Raw genomic sequence first — 21,067 nt, 5'->3', positions numbered from 1 at the left:
TCCCCTCCTGCTTCCCTGCCTGCACACATTCTGGCCTCTGTGCAACAGCCTAGGTCACTATCCTTGGAGTGTGTCCTGTGAGCAGCCAGGGCATGTCCTGGGAGGCTGCTTGGCCCGTGTAGGGACTGCAGGGAGGCGAGGAGGTCGGGCTGTCTCCCCAGCCCTTACTGGAAGCTTCTGTGGAAATGTCTCTGACTCAGCTCAGACGTCACATCCTCCTGGGAGCCTCCTGACCCCGTGCACACAGATGGCAGGGGAATGTGCAGGTGAACATGTTGTCTTTCCCTTCCCAGATCTTTCCATGCCAGTGGTGTGTTGAAATGTGTGCGATCCTTAGTTGTTTTCTCTGTCCCTCTGCCCTGCCTGGCGTTGAAAACTGCAAGAGCAGCCCCCACTCCCTCTACTCTATTTGTGTCCCAGCTGCTAGCACAGGGCCAGATTTGCAGTAGACACTCCATAAATCTTTGTCAAATGAATGGATGGAGGGCTTCCCTGAACTGTCCCTCCGTTCTCAGCTCCTATTTCCAATTAGAGCTCTGTTTACAAAGTGAAAGTTTAAAGTTCTTCACTACCCTGAAACTGGGTGCTCGCTAAACTAGAAAGAGGTGAGCAGGGCTGGAGATACAGTGCTTGCTTAGCAGGTGAGAGGCCCCTGGTTCAATCCCCAGTGCCAACAAATAAATAAGCCAACAACAACAACAACAACAACAAACCCAAAGAGGTGAGTTGCCAGAAGGACTGAATTCCAATGGAGTGATTATGGGCCAGGGCCCTTCTGAGCTTCAGCTTTCTCATCTGTCAGGTGATCAGATTATACTAGAATTCAAGGGTCACGTCTAGGCATCTCTGACTTTAGAGCCAAGATCATAGCAATCCCTGTGTCTGGTAGCCCTATTTGGACACTGGCCAGATTTTATTGTTGTTCTTGAAACACGTTTTGTTTTCAGTTAGGATCTCACTATGTAGCTCAGGCTGACTTTGAACTCACTTTGTAGCCCAGGATGGCCTTGTACTTATAGTAGTAGCCCTCTTGCCTCTGCCTCCCAAGTGCTGGGCTTACAGGTGTGAGCCACCATGCCTGGCCTTATTGTTGTTCTTTGTATAGCCACGATCAACTCAGGGGAAATGTTCCATTGCTTAGACAATAAGGCTTGCTTGGCCCTGAAAAGTGCTGGGGGTCTAGTTCCGCGTCTGTGCCATGCATGTTGACAGTAAGTTTCTTCTGGGCATAAGCTGTCTGCCTCAAATCCCTTTGAGTCTTTAAGGGGAGTGAGAAATACTGAATCAGGAAAGGTGGAAGGGCTGGGGCCGAGTTTTATTAATCTCCGTGCCCCAAAGCCTCAATTCTTGGGTGGAGGGACTTGAGGGAATTGTTTCTAGGTTCTTGAAATCCCAAACAAAGAATTGAGCAGGATACACAGAAGGAACAACAAGAGTTTTATTCCACGTGAAAGAGCAAAAGTAAACTGCTCAGGGTAGGAAGAGGGCCAATGAGAAGAGCAGAGGCCCCCCACTGGGGCAGGTACTGGGTCTGTTAAGGTCTGGGATCATAGGAGGATCCGTAGTTGGGATGTTACAAGAGTCCTGGCCCAACAGGGCAAGCCCAACCTAGGTAACTTAGCAACTTAGTGAAACCCTCTTTACAAATTAAATAAAGAAGAGGGCTGGGGATTTAGCTCAGTGGTTCTGCTGCCTACCTCGCAAGCATAAGGTCCCAAGTTCGATCCCTGGTACCAAAAAACCAAGAAAAATTTAAAAACGAGTTTTTTTTTAAGGGGGTAGCTGGGGATATAGCTCAGTGTGAAGGTCCTTAGTTCAATTTCCAGTATTGGACTGGGGGCGGGAGTGGGGGGGGGGGAGTATCAATGAAACTTTTACTGGGAATGCTGGGAGAATGATACATATGGTTTCCATCTGGACTTGAACCTGAGCATCTCTGAAGCTGAGTTTCCTTTTTTAAAAATTTTATGTATGTATGTATGTATTTATTTATTGGTACTGGGGATCAAACTCTGCAACTTTCGCCTAGGAGGAAGGCACCGTACCACTGAGCTATATCTCCGCCTCCTTTTTTTTTTTTTAAGTGCTCAAACCCAGATGTGCTGTACCACTGAGTTACATGGCCCAGTCCTTTAGTAAATTTTTAATGTTCAGACAAGTTCTCATTAAGTTTCGCAGGCTGCCTTGGAACTTTCCATTCTTTTGCGTCAGCCTGCTGAGCAGCTGAGATTGCAGGCTTGCAGCAGCACACCTGGCACGAAGCTGAGTTTCTAAAGCCTTTTCTCTCCTTGTGAAAAGCCTCAAATAAAGTCTTCACGAAGGAAATGGAGCTTGACAGTATCATTGGAGCACCTGGATCCAGTCATGTCTGAAGCCATCGTGAGGCAGTAATTCCCTTTTTTTACTGACATCACTTTGGATAGATTCCTAACTCGTCAGAAAAGATGCCCTATGGGGTCTGTTCATCGGTGGGCTTCAACTGTCCATAAGATTCACAATGATTGTCAGTAAGACCCATGAGCAGCAGCTGAGAGGCGAGAGGGGAGGGCAGGTCCGATTTGGAAGGGGACAGCAACCGTCAAATATTTGTCACTGGTCACTCTGAATGGTATCTATAATTATACGACACATTACCCAAAACTTAGATGCTTACAACTGCCGTTTTAGGGTTTCTTCTGCCTTTGCTGGTCAGGAATTGGAGCAGAGGTCCTTGTGGAATTAAGCTGGAGTACAGGCTGGTCTGGAGGAGCTGAGACGGTTCAGCTGGCTCTTCAGCATGTTGGTCTCAGGGCAATTAAGCTCTGCCTTTTGGTGGCTCAGGGCACCAAAGGTATAAGTCCTAAGGAATCAGAGGGAGTAACTGAGTCTTTTAAGGTCTGGGCCCTGACCCTGGCACAGGCCGCTTTTACCACATTCTCTTGGTCAAGCAGTTGCAGAGCCCGCCCAGATTCAAAGGGAGGGGGACCATGTTTCTACCTCTTGATGGGAGGAGTCAGTGAATTTGCAGCATCTCTAGTCCGCCACCCTGGCGGTGGGGAATCAGCTTGAATACCTACTGTGCACTAGGATGTGTGTGGAGGACGTTAAGGTCTCTGTTATGATTTATTTCTAGATGCCCTCTCAAAGCCTCATGCACTCGCAAGTGGGGCTTTTGGGGGGTGATTTGATCATCAGTGTGGATTAGTCCAGTGAAATTATAGCTAAATGTGAGGTTGGGAGGTGAGGCGTGGTCTGAGGAGGTGAGTCACTGGGAGTGTTGGCCTGGAAGGTTCTACCTCCCTTCCCACCACCCTTGATTTCTCTCTGCTTCCTGCCACCCTGCCATGGGCTGTTTCTCCTCCTCCGTGTCCCTCTGCTTTGTGCCCCTGCCTTGGAGCCAATGACTATGGATGAATACATTGACAAACTGTGAGCCAAAATAAATCTTTCCTTCTTAGAGTTGCAGGTGTCAGGTATTGTGTCTCAGCAATAAGAAAAGTAGCTGAGACAATTTCTGATTTAAACCCCAGCACAGGGGTGAGGGTGTAGCTCAGTGGCAGAGTACATGCTTACTAGCTCCCTCCTTAGCGTCAATAAACCACCCCCAACAACAACCCCCCAACCCCAAACAGCCCCATAAGCAGATTCTGCTGTCATCTCCACTTCACAGATGAGACAGTGAGGAGTCATACAAGGGCACACCCAGCTTGCAAGTGGGAGAACTGCAATTTGAACCCATGCCTGCATGTTTATGGAAAGAGAAAATCGGTCCTAGTGGCAGAAGCAGGACAGTGGGTGGTGGTTACAGGGATAAAGATTCTGCTCCAGGCTAGAGAGGCCCTTCCTTCAATTAGAGCTGGCCATGAGGCAAGGGACCACCTTGAGAGCTAGTTCCTTGTCACAACAGCTACAGAACCAGAGGCTGGTGTATGTAGCATTGCTTAGGGGAATAGGAAGAGGTTAGGCCCCTCCCTCCTGGGGAGATTCCGTGACTCCAAGGATATTGATACAGTTACCATCAGCTCAGTATTATTCCTCCTTCTTTCTATTGACTCTGCCTTTATTTTTGGGGTGCATTAGTTTTCTATTGCTATATAACGAATTGCCCCACAACTTAGCAGCTTCAGACAGGACACGTGTATTACTACATAGATTGTCACACATGTAGTTTCTGCAGGGCAGGAATCTGGAAAAGTTTAGCTGGACCTTCTGGCTCTATCTAGATGACAGCCAGGGTTGCAGTCATCTCAAGGGTCAGTGCGGACAGGATCTGCCTCCAGATCCCCCGGTGACACTATGGGGTGGATTTCAAGTTTTTGGACTCTTGATCCAAGGCTTTGGTTTTGGTGCCTCAGGAGCTGATGGCCGGAGTTGTCCAGCTCCAAGGCCCTGTGGACCTTCCCTAAGGCATCTCACAGCAGCACAGTGGGTCAGCAAGGGCCAGGGAGAGTGCCCACAAAAGACAGGGAGAGCGAGGCAGAAGTGGTACTTTTTCCTATTCATCCTTAGTGATAGATGCTGCTGCTGCTGCATGTATTCAAAAGTGTCCAAGGGCCAGGGATTTAGCTCAGTGGTTCCGGCACGGGCCTTGAAAGCGCAAGGTCCTGAGTTCGATCTCTGGTAGCAAGAAAAAAAAAAGCGTCCAACACATGACATTCTCTTGGATGGACCCCAGATAGTCATAAGACAGCCCCCTTAGGCAGAGCACATTCCTCTCCTCTGCCCTGGCACACAGGAAGCTTTTCCTTACACATCGTCAGAAAAGATACGCCACTGCCAGCCTTTAAACAACTGAGATGAAAATTTGATTGTAGAAGACTGTTTCTATATAGAAGAAACCCACTTTGTCAGTTTTTTTTCTTCTCCCTGTATACTTATATTGTTCCATAAGATAAAAATCTCTCCCCTTTCCAGGAGAAAGGAACCCTTCTCCATTGTTGGTGGGAGTGCAGACTGGTGCAACCACTGTGGAAATCAATATGGAGATACCTCAAAGAACTAGGGCTAGAGGTTCCATTTGACCCAGCTATTCCTCTGCCTGGTATCTTCCCAAAAGAATTAAAAGAATCATACCGCAGTGACATATGTACACCCATGTTTATAGCGGCACAGTTTGTAATAGCTAAAGCTTCAAAACAGCCCAATTGCCTGTCAGTTGGAGACTGGATAAAGAAGATGTGTTTTTTAAAAATAAAATGGAGTACTACTCAGCCATAAAGAATGAGAAACTAGAGACATTTATAGCTGAGGGGATGCACATTGAGGCCATACTCTTAAGTGAAATAAATAGGACACACATGTGTAAATACAGAATAGTTTCTCTGGTGTGACAAACTAAAAGTATAAATAAGGATCAAAATGTACAACTGATAATGTGAAATAGGAGGAAAAGTTCTAAAGGGGTAGGGGAAGTAGGAGGGGGAGGGGAAAGGAAAGAACGGAAATGGAATTAATATGAGAAGAGGACAAAATGGAAATAAAGTCTTTGTAAAGAGGGAAGGGTGAATGGGTTGAAGGGAGGGGAGGGGAATGGGGCAAAAATAAGAACCAAGATACTCAGGTAAAGGTATAAGTTCCCAATGATGAAGGTAACTGTATTGTATACCTACAGTGTACCAATAAATTTAATGAAAAACCACTGTCTCCCCTTTCCAAATTATTTGGAAGATATTGTCTCTGTTTTTTGGGTGAGGCGGTGGAGGAGAATGCTGGGAATCTAACCCAGGGCCTCATGCACGCTGAACATGTGCTCTGCCACTAAGCCCCCCTCACTTTTCCTCCAATTTTAGAAATTACATCATAGTCTTCTGTCACATAATCACGCAAGTGACCTCCCATCACTTCTGCGGTATTCCATTTGTTAGAAGTCAGTCACCAGGTCTGGGCCCTATTGCAAGGGACAGGATCCCATGGCTGGGGATTGCTGGTTGCATCTGCAAAGTCTGGCTCCCTTGGGAAAGAGGCAGTGGGAATCATCTGACTTCAGGCTCTTTGCACATGCTGCACCTTGTGCCTAGAACTCTCTCTCCACCCTCTATCTCTTGGGTCTCAGTGCAAAGTCCGTTTCCGCAGAAAGGCCTTCCTGGGCCCCAAGTCAGGCTGAGGCCTTTTGTCACCAGCAAGCCCACCCATTCTCTGTAGCACTTCATACAGTTACAGTTACTAGTCCTAAAGGAGCTACACACAGATCATGTCCTTGAGCCAGGTGCTAAAGGCTGTCCTTGTATGAACTCATTTCTTCCAACAGCCCTGCAAGATAGAGACTGCTGTGACCCACATTTTATAGAGGGAGAAACTGAGGCTCAGTTAAAGCCAAAGTGACTCCTTAGTGAAGGAAGGGCTGAGGTGAGTAGCAGCACACTGTTGGGCCAGGTGCTTGGCCTGTCTTCTGCATGGCTTCTCAGACTGCAGGTGTGGTGCTGTGTTTAATCCCTGTCCTCCCTCACTCCCCGAAGGCTGAGGTTTGGGTCTGTGGCACTGGTCACCCTAGCTCAGCCCCCTGGCAGAGTGCCTGGCTTATGGTGGGTGCTGGATAATACAGAGGCATGGGATAATATTGAATCCTACCAGTGGCCAGGAAGGAGACTCCAAGATGGGCAGGGTCTGCCTTGTGGAGAGTCAACCTTGACAGCCTGCACTTAAGGAGAAGCAACATCCTGAGGCTTCAACCTTCTCACCCCAAGCCCTGCCCCTCTGCCCTGGCATCAACCCTGGCAACCCACAGCCCTTTCGTATATTCCAGGTCTTGGTCCCCTGTATGTGCCCCTAAAGCCCATTTCAAGTGCTTTCTCCTCCAAGAACTTTTCCCTGAGTCCCCTAACTTAGGGAGTCTCTCCCTTGTTGAAGCCACCACCGCCAGAGCTTTTTGTTTACCCCGGCTTTGTGTTCCTGAGCCTCAGTCTCTTTATGTAAAAAATGAAAAGAGCTTGATCTGAGAATTTATTTCACCTCCAATGCATCCAGAGCCAGGTATAGTGGTACATGCCTGTAATCCCAGCATTTGGGAGGCTGAGTCAGTTAGATTGTAAGTTTGAAAAAAATATTTGCAAAGCACATATATGCAACTGATATCCAGAATATATAAAGAATTTCTACAATTCAATAACCAGACAAACCTCTGAATTTAAAAAAGGGCAGGACCAGGGATTTAGCTCAGTGGTTCCGTCACCTGCCTTGCAAGAGCAAGGTCCCGAGTTGGATCCCTGGTACCCCCCAAAAAACCAAAAAAAAACCCAAACCCTAAAAAAGAGCAGACATCCATATCCAAAAGAATTGAAAGCAGGGATGCAAACAGACATTTGTATGGCAATATTCATAGCCTCATTACTTATGTCTGGCAAAAGGAGGAACAAGTCAAATGTTCATTGATAAATAAATGGATAAACAAAATATATATGTATATATGATGGTATATTTATCCTTCAAAGAAAATGAAGTCTAATACATCCTACAACATGGATGATGAAAATTTTAAAAACCACGTGCTAAGTAAAATAATGTGAACACAGACAGATATGGTATGAATCCTCTTATGTGAAGTACCAAGAAGAGTCAACTTCAGGGAGACAGAAAATAGGATGATAGTACCAGGGGCTGGAGAGAGTGTTTGATGAATACAGAGTTTCAATATGGGAAGATGGAAAAGTTCTGCAGATGTTTGATTGTCATGTTTCACAATGATGTATATGTATTCAATGCCACTGGGCTTACACTTACAAATGGTAAATTTTATGTTACGTGTGTATTTACTGCAATAAAAAGAAAAAAGTAGCTGGGGGGGATGTAGCTCAGTGGCGCTGGGCCTGCCTGGCAAGCACAAGGCCCTGAGTTCGATCCCCGGTACCACACACACACACACAAAAAGTAGGTAAAATATTCAAATTAATATATCAACAAAGAAAGCTAGTAAGCTTGTAATGGATAATAAGCAGATACAAAGATGTTCAACATCATTAGCCACCAGGGGAATGCAAACTGAAGCCACAATGAGATAGCACAGCACATTTACCAGATGAGTACAATAAAAAGACAAGAACCAGGCATGGTGGTACAGGCTTGTATTTGAAGCTACTTGGAAGGCTGAGGCAGGACTGCAAATTCAAGATCAACCAGGACAACTTAATAAGACCTAGTCTCAAATTTTAAAAATAGAGGGCTGGAGATTCAGTTCAGTGTCACCGCACCTGCTTCGCAAGTGCAAGGTCCTGAGTTCCATCCCCAGTACCAGAAAAATAAAAAGAGCTGGGAATGTAGCTCAGTGGTAGAGCATTTGCCTATCATGCAACAAAGTCCTTGGTTCAATCCCCGGTATCATTACAAAGAGAGAGACAAATTGTTCATGAGAATGTGGAGAAATTTGATTTTTTGTGTATGGCTGCTAGAAATATAAAATGATATAACCACTTTGGAAAGAAATTTGGCAATTTTTATTCAAAAATTAAACATAGAGCTACTGTGTAACTCAGCAAGTCCGCTCCTAAATATTTACCCAAGAAAAATAAAAACATGTGCACACAAAGACTCATGCTTATTCACTTCATAGCCATTAATGAACATATCCAGGGAGCTCAAGGGTCCATCAGTGGGTGGATGGATAAAAAAAATGTAGTGTACCTATATACTACGCAACAACTGGAAAAAAAAAACCAAAAAAACAAAAGAAGCACACAGGGCTGGAGTTATAGTTCCATGGTAGAGTGCCTGAAGCCCTGGGTTTGATCCCAGCACTGCAAAGCAAAACAAAAGACCAGATTACTAATACATGCTACAACATAGAATAAATCTGAAAAATATTATAGTAAGTGAAAGAAGCCAGATAAAAAAGACTAATTATTGTATTATGGTATTTATATGAAATACCTAGAAAAAGCATACCTACAGAAAAAGGAAATAGATCTGGGGATACCTAGGATACCTAGGGATTAACTGCAAACAGATGCAAGAGAGCCTTGGATAACAGAAGTGTTCTAAAACTGAGGATGGTTGCTCAACTCTAAAAATTTGCTGGTATTTAATGAATGCTTACAGTGAGTGAATTTTATGTCATAAACTATATCTTGATAAAAAGAAAATACAGCCATTCTTGATGAATGCTTTTAGTGGGCCAGAAACTTTGAGAACTTCCTGAAAAATCCAAAGTAGATGGAAAGCAAAGGAATAGTGGTCACAATATATAAGGAGCTTCCACAAATCAGTAAGAAAATGATGAAGTTATATTTTAAAAAGAAATGGCAAACAACTGTGTAGGGAAAACCTGATAAAGAATATGAACCAGCAATCGCAGAAAATTGCCAGTCTTAAAGATCAGATATAATTTAAACTAGGTGCAAATAAAACTAGGATGTCATTGTTTTACCTACCAGGTTTACCAAAGTGCAAGGTTAACAAAATGCAAGAGAATGGAGCATGAAAAACACTCAGATATTGTTGGTGATATGCAAATTGGAACAGCCTCAGGAGGGAATTATCTAGCAGCTCCTACTAAATGTAAAAAGAGGGCTGGGGATTTAGCTGCCACCTGCTTCATATGTGCAAAGTCCTGAGTTTGATCCTCGGTACCACACACACGCACACACACACACACACACACACACAAATGTACAAAGGACTGTTTTCCATGCTCCAGTAATTATACATCTCATAATTCAGAGAAACTCACTGACACAGTGGCACAAGAAGGAATCATGAGGGCTGCAGACGTAGTTCTGTGTTACAGGGTTTGTTTAACATACACAAGGCCTTGGGTTTGATCCCCAGCTTGGGAAAACCAAAGTAAACTGAACCAAACCAAGCCAAACAGTAATCACAGTCTGCATAATAACAAAAACTAAGCTCCAAGGGGCTGGGGATATAGCTCAGTGGTGCAGCACCTTCTTGGCAAGCGTGAGGCCCTGAGTTCAATTCCTGGTACCAAAAAAAAAAAAGAAGAGAAGGGTTTTAAAAGTGAAGTAGAATAACCATTGCATGATGTTCTCTACAGCAGTTAGATCTTTATCTTTCCTGAGATCCCAGACAGATTGTTAAGTGAAACAGTGTAAGTGATGGTGTTTACTTGCATCATTAAGAATTAGTCAAACAGAAGTACAATATGAATATGGATAAAGCTAAAGACCTACTTGATTCTCCTGGAATATCCCACTTCTTTTCGGTGCAGTTATATTCGTATACATATATACATGTGGAGTTTCACTTCCTTTTAAAAAATAATCTGCATTTATTTCTTTTGGGAAGATACCCAGCAGGGGACTAGCTGGGTCAAATGGGATTTTATTTATTTATTTATTTATTTATTTATTTATTTATTTATTGGTACCGGGGATCAAATTCAGGACCTTGTGCTTGCAAAGCAGGCACAGTACCACTGAGCTAAATCCCTGGCCCTCTAATCCTAGTTGTTTTTTTGTTTTTTGTTTTGGTACCAGGGATCAAACTTGGGACCTTACACTTGCAAGGCAGGTGGCAGAACCATAATCCTAGTTTTTTGATTAATCTCCAAACTGATTTCCACAGTGGTTGCACCAGTCTACACTCCTATCAACAGTGAAGAAGGATTCTTTTCTCCCCATAGCTCCAGAATTCAAAGCATCATACCACAGGATGTATAGTGTAGTGTATAGTATATACCACTATATACATGGATATGTGCATTCATGTATATAGCGGCACAGTTTGTAATAGCTAAATCTTGGAAACAGCCCAAATGCCCACCAACTGGTGACTGAATAAAGAAGATGTGTTGGTTTTTTTTTTACAAAATGGAGTACTACTCAGCCATAAAGAATGATAATCTAAAGAAATTTATAGCTAAATGAATGCACCTTCAGAATATACTCTTAGGGTAGGGGATTTAGCTCAGTGGTTTCACCACCTGCTGTGCTACCACAAGGACCTGAGTTCGATCCCCAGTACCAAAAACAAAAAGAAAAGAAAAGAAAAGAAAAGAAAAAAAGAGAATATACTCTTAAGTGAAATAAAAAAGACACACATCTGTAAATACCAAATTGTTTCTCTCCTATGAGAAACTGAAAGTGTAGGGCCAAGGATATAGCTCAGTGGTTTCGCTGCCTGCTGCACAAGCACAAGGACCCGAGTTCGATCCCTGGTACAAAAAAAAAAAAAAGAGAGAGAAACTGAAAGTGTAAATGAAGTCCAAAATGTATAATAGATAAGGTGGAATAGGAAGAAAAGGTTCAAAGGGGAAGGGGAACTAGGGAGGACTGTGGGGGAAAGGAAAGAAGGGAAAGAAAAAGTGAGAAAAGAAGGAAAAAATGAAAGCTTTTGTAAACAAGGAGAGGTGGAGGGGTGGAAGGGAAGGAAGGGGAGTGGGAAAAATGGAAAGAACCAAGGTATATCATGTACATGTACAAAATCCCAATGATGAATCTGATCATAATATATACCTAAAATGTACCAACAAGCTTAATCAATAAAAAAAAATCCACATTGTTCTGTGTGTGCTGTTTTATAGTTTGCCCTTTCCACATAATGATAAGCTGTGGAAGTCTTCCCATTGCAGCTCCCACAGCCTTACCTCATTCTTTTTATTAATGCTCATTACGATCATGCTTAAACTACTTTCCTACACACGGACATTTCACTAGACTTCTGCAGGGAGTCTATATGATGATATACTGAACCTCTTAGGTTGAAGGGATGTACATTTTAATTTGAGTAACTTCTGCTAAATGGCCTCAAAGTGGCTCTAACCAATTTATACTCCGGAAGGGGATGGAAATATGTAAGCATTTATCCACCTTTCTCTGTTAATAAAAAAAAACAGTGTTTGACACTTTTGCCACATAGATGGGCAAAATGTTATTTTAGTTTGTGTTTCTTTGGTGTAGTGAGATTGATTATTTTCCTTGTTCTTTGGTCTTTCAAGTGTATTTTTCCTTGATTATTTATTTATTTATTTGGCTAATTTTTCTATTGAGTTGTCCATTTCTTATCAATTTGTGGGAATTCTATACATTGTCAATATGGAACTTTTGTCAAATGGATGAACAAAAGATCAATAGGTACATACACACGGATGACAAAAGACCGGAAGTGTATACTTACATTGTTACCAGTCGGTCCGATATGAAGGACTAGATGGATGAACCAGCAGAAGTTTCTTTCCTCACAGTTCTCGAAGCAAGAGATCCTAGACTGAGGCATCAGTGTGGCTGGTTCTTAGTGAGGCTTCTCTTCCTGGCCTGTAGGGGCCCCCACCTTACAGCCTTCAAGTTCACACAGCTTCTTTGTATGCAACAGAGAGGTACTGAGCAGGCCCTCTGGTGACTCTTCTTACTAGGACACTAATCCATGTAAGTACCAAGGCCCCACCCTTAGGGCTTCATTCAGCCTTAATTAGCTCACTGTAGGCCCTACAACCACATACAGTCAAATTGCAGGTTAGGGCTTCAACTCGATTTTGGGGGCAGGACAATTCAGGCCATAGCACACAATATAGCCACTATTTTCTATTGTGTTTAGCTTTTATTATTTTATTTTTTGAGACAGAGCTTTGCTAGGTATCCCAGGCTAGTTTCCAACTCTAAATCCACCTGCCTCAGCCTCCTCAGTGTTGGGATTGGAAGTGTACACCACCATATCCAAGTGGTCTTTCTTTTAAATAGTGTACAAACGCATAAAAATGTTAAGCACTTTGAAGTGTACAGTTAAGCAATGTCTAGTACATTGAGACAGCTTTGCCACCCACCTGCAGAACCCTTTTCATCTTGCAAAACTGAACTCCATGCCCATCACCCCCATCACCCGCTCCCCAGCCCCTGGAAACCTCCATTCTACTTGCTGCCTTTGTGTAGACTGCATGTGATTATACCAGGTACCTCATGTAAATGGAATCATATGGAATGTGCACTTTTCTGACCAGCTTATTTCTTGACTATACTGACTTCCATGCTCACCCATGTTGCAGCATGTGGCAAAATTTCATTACTTCTTTTGGTTGAATAATATCCTGTTGTGTTTATATCCCACATTGTTTTATCTGCTCATTCATCAATGCACACTTTGGTTGCGTCCATCTTTTGCCTATTATGAATAAACCTGCTATGAACAAGAGCACACATTTATCTCATCAAGAATCTACTTTTCCATTCTTTTCCTGGATCATATGGTTTTCTATTTTTAACTTTTGAGGAACTGCAAGATTCTTCCACAGTGGTTGCTGTGGACATTTTATATTTCCACCAGCAATACACAATAGTTTCAATTGGTGTTGTTTGTTTTTAATATGACAGCTATGCTAATGGGTGTGAGATGATTTAGCTTTGTGGTGTTTTTGTTTTTCTTTGTTTGTTCTGTGGTACTGGAAATTGAACCCTGGGCCTCATGCATGCTAGGTAAGTGCTGCACCACTGAGCTACAGCCCTTTCCCAATAAAGCTTTGTTTTCAATGGGTTTTTTTTTTCCCCACAGACAAGCTAGAAGTGCAAAAATAAAGCACAGCTAAATTTAAGGGCCTGGTCTCTACTACATCCTAGCTGTATGACCTTCTACAAATGACCCTGAGCCCCATTGTTCCATCTGTAAAACAGATATAATAATCACACTCATCTAGAGTTGTAAACCACAGTGAGATGATATACTTAAAGGACCCAGCTGAAGGCAGTCTTAAATTTATCGTGTGTGTGTGTGTGTGTGTGCGCTTGTGTGTGTGAGTGTGTAGTACTGGGAATTGAACCCAGGGTCTTTGCACTACATCACCAGCCACTTTTAAATTTTATATTCTGAGACAAGGTCTGTGTTGTTGAATTGTCTGGGGTGGGTTTGAACTTTTGATTCTCCTGCCTGAGCCTGGCCTCCCAGAGCGGTTACAGGCAGGTGTACACTCTCATTCCCAGCTTCAATCTTTTGGGAAAAAAATGTCTTAAAGGGTTCTTTCCGCCCCAAAGCCTTAAACTTTCTCCTATTTCCCCTTTTCAAATTTTTTATAGCTTTGAATTAAGTCAATTATTTCAATTGATTTAAGTCGATTGAAATTTATTTTTATGCACTCTGCAAAGGGTAGCCAATTGTGCCAACACCAGTCACTGCCTGTCATGAGCATCTCTTACTGACAGCTCTGGGTGGTGCTGTGGGGTACTGGGGCCTTATTTCTGGTCCACCCAATCCATTCTGGAGCCAACACCACTTCCTACCGCTTTGGGAACAAGGAACAAGGAACAATTCCGGGTGGCCAGTTAGACAAAGCCACTTGGGTGGCTTCTTTTCAAAACCGGCTTGGCTCTTCTTGCACTCTCTTTTTGAAAACCTCGACCTGTTAGATTAAAACACATCAGGATTGTGGCGAGCTTTGGAATGGAATGTCCTGAAAAACTCACTTGGAGGAAAACTGAAGTGTTCACAGCCTGTTATCCCCTTGCAGGGACAAGTCTGTGTCTTTTCCCTTCTTTGCCCGCTAGGTAGGCCTGAGAGTTCTCTTTCACCACAGCCACTGCAGAGAAAAGCTTGGATTTCCCTACCTCCCCTTGAACACAGGGGGACTGGTAGCAAACTTCCAGATGAGAAGATTTGAAAAGGAGCTGAACAATCCGCTCTGGGGAGACAGGACATTCAGGGAGGAGGCCTTGGAAACACAGCTGATAGTTTGCCAAGGCGAGCCTGGGGATCACCCTGAAAACAGGCAGTTTCATAAGGCCCTGGAGTCGGGCTGAGCTTTAACTCCTCCTTGCCCTGATGTGCAGGTGAAGAAAGTGAGGCTGGACAATTGCAGAGAGAAGCCTCAGTGGGTCTGGTTTCTCTTTCTCCAGAGCTGAGCTCAACCTTGCTGGAGGATCAAGTGCCATCTGACAATGGGGGACAATGCACTCTGTCCCCAGGGCTCCATCCCAGCCCCCAAAAGACTAGTGGCCAAGTCTCAAGACTTCACTTTCACCTGGGTGGGTCCCCTGGAGTGGAGTCCCCTGGAGTGGGCTCCCCTTCTCCCCCAGATCCTTCTCCCTGTAAAAAGAGACCAAGTCCTTGCTTCATTCTGCTCATGGGATTTATTGTCACTCATCAGCAGGCAGCAGAGGGGCAAAGCCACACCCCACCATGGGCAGAGGTGGCGCTGGGCCACCCAGCACTATTGACACAGGCTCCCCAAGGAGGGCCGCATCCTCACTGGCAGCAGCTGCACTTCTCCTCCTCCGCCTTGCCCCCCTTCACACCCGTGCACACACAGTCCTTGGCACACTTCTCACAGTCCGCAGGGCAGCAGGAGCAGCAGCCTGCAGATGAGATGGGGGTGTTCAGATGGATGCCCCATCACGGGAGGATGTAGGAGAGTTGCTGGGGTCTGGGAAGTCATCCTGGTCCAGCCAGGATGCTGTCCCCGTCGTGCTCTCAAGTCTGATGTGACTCAGCATCTATGGAGCCCAAGCTGCCTGCTGGGCTACCCCGGGAAAGTCACCCTGGACCCAGCCCACAGCCCCCTCCGTGGGTGCGAATGAGCTCCCAGGGATGGTGTGGGTTTGGGCCCAGGCTGAGGCGTGTTGGGCCTTAGGAGGAAGCGTGCCAGGGTAAATGGCCTTGAGAGGGGCCTGAGGGAAAGCAGGGAGGTGGAGGTGTAGCAGGGCCAGGAAATCCATGGGGCTCTGTGCCTAGTCTCACATCCAGGGCACTAAGGGAGACCCTCTCCCAGCTCCTAACCCCGCCATGCACCTCACACTGCTGTGAGGGGGGGAGCTCAAACTGAGGGGTTGGTTCCACAAGACCTGAGAGGGACAAGGGTGGAGCTCCAGAGCTGCTCCCCAGCCTCACGTGGGCGGCCTCCCCCGGACACTGGAGGATTTGAGAGTGGGGCTCAAGGGAAGGGTTTGTTCCAGGGCCCCAGTTTTAGTCCTCAGCTGCCCTTGGGAGTCTTCTTCGGATTTACAGAAGCATCCACCCTGGACCTACTGCTGGAATCTGTACCTAAGGTCTGGGAGGGGTTTGCAGAGTGAGAATGGGGGAAAGTGGGGGCTCTGGGTGGGGAGGGCGGGTGTGCACTCACTCTGCTTGCAGTCCGTGCATCTGCAGCCCTTGCACTTGCAGGAATCAGCGCAGGTGCAGGAACCGCCTAGAGGGAGAAGCCACAGGAAGGGTTAATTAAAGCGGCCCAGGCTTCAGAGCAGGAGATGGCCTGCCACTCTCTGCTCACCGCTCTTCACGACCTGGGCACCCTCATCCTTCACAAGGTTAAGAATGGGAAATAAGGGGCTCCCCCTCCTGCTGTCCTTGAGCAAAGCCCTAGGGCCTGGGACTCTGCCAGTAAAGGGGTGTGCCGTGCCGCAGGGCGGGAGCTCACCAGCAGGACAGGGGCAGGTCTCCGGGTCCATGTCGAGACAGGCAGCCACTGGAGAGGGGAAACTGGCTTCTCAGGCAACTGGACGCACTGCTTGGCTGGTGGCAGCAGGTGGCGCGGCTTTTATAGCCCCAGGCGGGGGCGCGCTTGCAAAGCCTGTGGCGTCCGCCCCTGTGTACCATGTGCCCGCTCTCCGCCTGTGCGCACTGCGACAGCTGTCCACGGTGCTCGGTCCTCGCCGCCGCGGGCATCACGCAGGAGGATGCGCGCGCGCGCCAGCTCGGAAAGCTGAGGGAGCGAGGCGCTTCTCGGATTCCCCCAGCTCACCCCCGCCTCCCATCCCCCCAGCCTCGAATTCTTGGCGTCAGTTTCACCCAAAGGGGGTGCTGGACTGGGGGCAGGAGAAATCCCTCACACTGAGCCAGCCACTGTTGCCCCCCGTGGTGTGCACTGACAAGGGCCATCCTCGCTGGCGTCCTGCCGGGCACCTTGAGATCCTTGACAACTATCCCTCTGTTATACCAATCAGGAGAAAGTGGGCCCGAAAACTCAGAAAGAGGTGAGCCTAGAAGCTTTCTGGATAGACTGTCACTGGGAACATGTTCCCATCACCACCTGGGAATCTCCCTCCCTGGCCCACCTTACATCCAGGAAAGGAGCATATCAGAATCAAGCAGGAAGCTGGCATGGTGGCACACAGGTGTCATGTCAGTTATTCAGGAGGCTGAGGCAGGAGGTATGAAGCTCAGCCTGGGCAGCTTAGCAGGACCATATCTCAAAATAAAATATAAGGCCTAAAGGAGTGGTACACACATATAGTCCCAGCTGTTGGTAGGCTGAGTCTGGAGGATTGCTGTGAGCTCAAGGCCAGCCTGAACGGCATAGCAAGTCTCAAAACAACAACAACAACAACAAAAAAGTAGACTAATAGAAAGGGCTGAGGATGTAGTTCAGTAGCAGAGTGCTGTTGGGGTCAATCACCAGTACTGAAAAGAAAAACAACAAAAGCAGGGTGGAGGTGGTGTGATTTGCTGGACATGTAACCAGCGTTTCCTGCGTTCAATCACTAGTATGGGGAGTGGGCTAGGAATCAGGGGAGAGAAGTAAAGAAAAGAAGTCTAAGCTGCTTTGAGCATGTCCCAGAGAGCTATTGTCTCTGTTTCCCAGTCCAGACCCAGATCCAGTTCTGGGAACAACCCTCACCTCCCCGACCAGCTGCTGGAATTCTGACATCCTATGCCAAGGTGATGTTGGAACAGCGACATGAACTGTGCGGTTGCCACCCCTCCTGCCTTCCAGGGCTGGTGCCAAGGAGGCTCCTTTGGGGCTGAGCATGTCAAGAGTGCGAGACCTGCTGAAGTGGAGATGCTGTCTTCAAAAGACAGGGCCATCCAGCAGCCCCCGGGGCATGGAATTTGGGGGCAAGGAGAGAAGAGGACAGCTAGGAGAGGGGCTCAGTGTCCTCCACTTGCTATGTGACTGGAACCAGCTGAGTCACACACACCAGTCCTCCCTCCAGGCCCTGCACACAATGCAGGTACTTGCTAAGAGAAGGGTGCTTGCAGAGACTTTAATCTTTACAATCAGCTTGGGGCCAACAGGTGAGCCCAGGTAGACTGAGAGGTGGAGATCATGCAGGGTCACACCAACCAAGGGGTGGAAAATCCCCGGATGATCTCAGAGAAAAGCAAGGAGCCCAGCAAGTCCCACACCCATGTTGAAATTGATCCAGAGCAGAATTAAGACTGTTGCTTTGTTCTCAAAGGGTTGCCCAATTTACGTACTGGGACCCAAGAATTGGCCAGCATCTTGGGACCCTGATAAGAGTGTACAATAGGGAGTTTTCATACAGAACTATCTTTAGTAAAGTCTTGGAGTTGTCTGGATGTATTAGTAGAATAAATGTTGAAGAAACAATTTCATCCACAGGGCAGCTAAAGCTGGAGATGGGTCACTGGTCCGGGAGCCCCGTGGTTTCTAGCTCCAGCTTGCCAAGGAGGTTGGAAACTCCCCAGATTGGGCCTGGGTTTTCAAAAGAGTAGATCAGATGACTTCCTGAGGCTTCTATGGATAATGTTTTCCATTTGCTGGGGTTTACCAGAACCAAGCACCATGTTGAGCACCGTGTGAGGCTAAGCACTTCACGTTATGTTATTCACTCTTTCCAATGACCCTTACGTTGATACTATTAACACTATTTTTGTAAGTGGAGAAACTGAGGCTCAGAGAGATTCAGCATCTTGTCCTGGTGTCAGAGCCAGGACTTAGATAATCTAAGTATAATGCTCCTCAGGCTGCTTTGATATCTTCAGTTCTCTGTGAATTCCAGTTACTAGACATGCTGCCCACTATGCTCCTGGGGAGTTGATTGTGCTTTGATCCCCTACACAAACTTCAGAGAACTGCAGAATTTTGGGGTCTGCAACAAAGATAGTCATCTTTCCTCCTCTGTCCACCCTCAGGTGGGTCCACAGTTCCTGGAAGGGCCCCCTTCAGCCCTCCATGGTCTGCAACTCCTGGTTTGGAAGGCATCAGCCTGGCCTGTGATACTGCACGTGTTTCCTGAATCAGAGGGCATCACACCTCTGACCTCACTTCTCCTGTGAGGACTGACCCTGCATTCCACGTGGACCGTAGCCAGGCCCAGGCTTCTTCCCTTTATATCACGGGGCCCAGCTCGTCCCTTCAGGGAGCAGCTTTCTGAGCCTGTAGCTGTCATTGTGAGCAGCAGTAACTAGGTTCATTGCCTTTCCAACTGTTAGCAGATTAATACCCCTGGGGTCTTAACCTTGAGTTGCTCTCCCCATGCCATCTTGGCTTTTTCCCATGCAGCCAAGGGTTTGAGCAGTGATCCTGAGATTCCTTTTAGAAACTCATAGCTTTTTGGTTTTTGGCTCTTTTCTGAAGATAAGGAAATCAGAGACAGCGTAGGTCTTGGTCAAATTCACACAGCAAGATTGCAATGAAGCTACAATTTGAACCACAACTCTTGACCCTGTTTCCATTGGTCCAGCTTCACAAAGTAAGAAGAATTTTTGGCTTATTTGTTACTTTTGGGGTTTTTTTGTTTAGTTTTCTTGTGTTTTGTTTCTGGTACCAGGGATTGAACTCAAGATCTTGGGCTCGACAGGCAGGCCCAGAGCAACTGAGCTAAATCCCATGCCCCACAGTGAGACGATTTTATAAATTAACCTCAAATTATGAAATTACAAGGTTATTATTCCTCCTTTGCTTTTCTATCAGTCTTCCTGATGACCTCGAAGAGCCTCTGCTTGGTGCCAAGCTGCTCCAGATCCCTTTTTCAACAGAGAAAGGACAGTGGAGTCACGGAGAGGGCAGGAAAGGCCTCAGAAGGCCATGGTGCCCAGCTAGAAATTGCATGGCTTTGCTTTACTGTCTCTGTATTTATCTCCATGGTTACCCCCTGTTTATGGCAAATGATCCAGTATCTCCTCAATAGCAGTGATACAGATTTCCTCTGAAAATAAATTTCTGTATAATACTAGGCCAGCTGATATGTGATTATAACTAAAATTAGGTGGTTCTCCAAGGACAGTAGCCAGGGAAACATTGCCCTGCACAGGGCGGGGGACCTGAGTGGTGAAATCCAGCTTAGCTGCTGGTTCTGTTTCCTGCCCTCTCCTGTATCGTCCTTTGGGCACCTTTGTGTTGCCCTCCTTTGGCTACCACCCGGCATCTTTGTGTGAATTCCAAAGACCACAAAGAGATTCTGCTCCTTTATGATGACCGTTGGTGGGGTGGGGTTGTTGACTACCTCCACATTTCTCAAGGTGGCCAGGTGGGCCCCAGCCAACAACTGCAATTATGCCAATGCCTTGGTTCCCAGCGTTTGCTCCTGACTCTAAGGACTGGAACACAGGGTGCTCCCTAAGGGACAACCCCCCTATTGTAACAGGGATCGGCGTGGCCTGACATGTCTGACTATGACTTTGGGCAAGGCCTATGCTGTTTCCAGATTTCCTCATCTGTTAAAAGAAGGCAGGTGGTACCATGACGTGATTTTCAGGAGTCTCCGAGTCACTGTTCAGCCCCTGGGGTGAGCAGGGCAAGGATAGGCCAGGGACAAGAGGGGCACTTTGCCAACTGCAGAGTGAGACCCCCAGCTGCATCAGTAATCCTGCAAAAACTGACTAGACTCCTGTCCACGCTTCTAATCAGTAAGGAGGTTAAGGAAGTGTTGTGAAACCCTGATTGAGTGTTGCTGAGCTGACTGACTGGGGTACGGGTGGTGGGGATTCAAGGAGTACTCCTTCATAGAAAATTGGTTCTTGCTCATGGCTGGGGCAAAGCTCTGTGACTGGAGGGAGAGAGTTATGGTGGAATGCTAGGAATCCACTTCAGCTGGGGCTCCAGAAAAAGCCCACAGGGCCCCTGATCTATAGGGACTCTTCCATTGTGCACTGCTGCACCCCACGCAGGAGCAGAATGGGGTTTCCTATTCTGCCCATCCTTCTCCAGACCTCCCTGACATGGCTGCCAGAATCTCACAGCTTCAGCTACTGATGTACCTATGGGCAATGATGTTGGTATCAGACAGAGTTTAAATTTGTTTTCCTCATTCCCGGGGAGTGATAATAGTTTTACCTCTTGGTTATGGTGAACATTCAGTGAGGTTCTTCATGCAGACTGCTTAACCCACAACAGGGGCTCAATAAACAGCCACCCTAGTGTCACTCTCCTATTTATACATCTGTGGATCTGAGATTAGCAAGTAGCAGACCTGCTTTCCACACCAATCAGACCTTAGCGCCCCCTGCAGCCTATGTGAGGCACTGCATACTCTGGGCTTCACCC

The 21,067-nt window shown here is 46.4% G+C and overlaps 2 protein-coding genes across 7 annotated transcripts in view; one reads left to right on the top strand and one right to left on the bottom strand.

Annotated features, from left to right (window-relative positions):
* The window catches only part of LOC110347620 (uncharacterized), a 68,806-nt gene that overhangs the window by 16,375 nt on the left and 31,364 nt on the right, over positions 1–21,067 (top strand). Inside the window, exon 4 of one of the 6 annotated variants that reach the window (XM_087185306.1) lies at positions 2,179–2,326. The exons of the other annotated variants lie outside the window; for them this stretch is intronic. Coding sequence (XP_087041432.1) covers positions 2,179–2,274 — 96 coding nt within the window. The 3' untranslated portion in view covers positions 2,275–2,326. Of the gene's footprint in view, positions 1–2,178; positions 2,327–21,067 lie in introns of those variants that run through there. 6 annotated transcript variants of the gene reach the window in all.
* On the bottom strand, positions 14,954–16,726 carry LOC147830667 (metallothionein-3-like). The gene is made up of 3 exons (XM_087185574.1): positions 16,256–16,726; positions 15,962–16,027; positions 14,954–15,197 (listed from the first exon to the last, which is right to left on the bottom strand). Exons 1-3 carry the CDS (start codon positions 16,284–16,286, stop codon positions 15,088–15,090), a joined length of 207 nt encoding a protein of 68 aa, XP_087041700.1. The 5' UTR covers positions 16,287–16,726; the 3' UTR covers positions 14,954–15,087.

This window comes from Heterocephalus glaber, unplaced genomic scaffold (assembly GCF_053883595.1).
Source record: "Heterocephalus glaber isolate CG9 unplaced genomic scaffold, H.glaber_assembly_v1.0 deba00000071, whole genome shotgun sequence".
Lineage (NCBI taxonomy): Eukaryota > Metazoa > Chordata > Mammalia > Rodentia > Bathyergidae > Heterocephalus > Heterocephalus glaber.
This window is presented reverse-complemented; position numbering and strand designations above follow the sequence as displayed.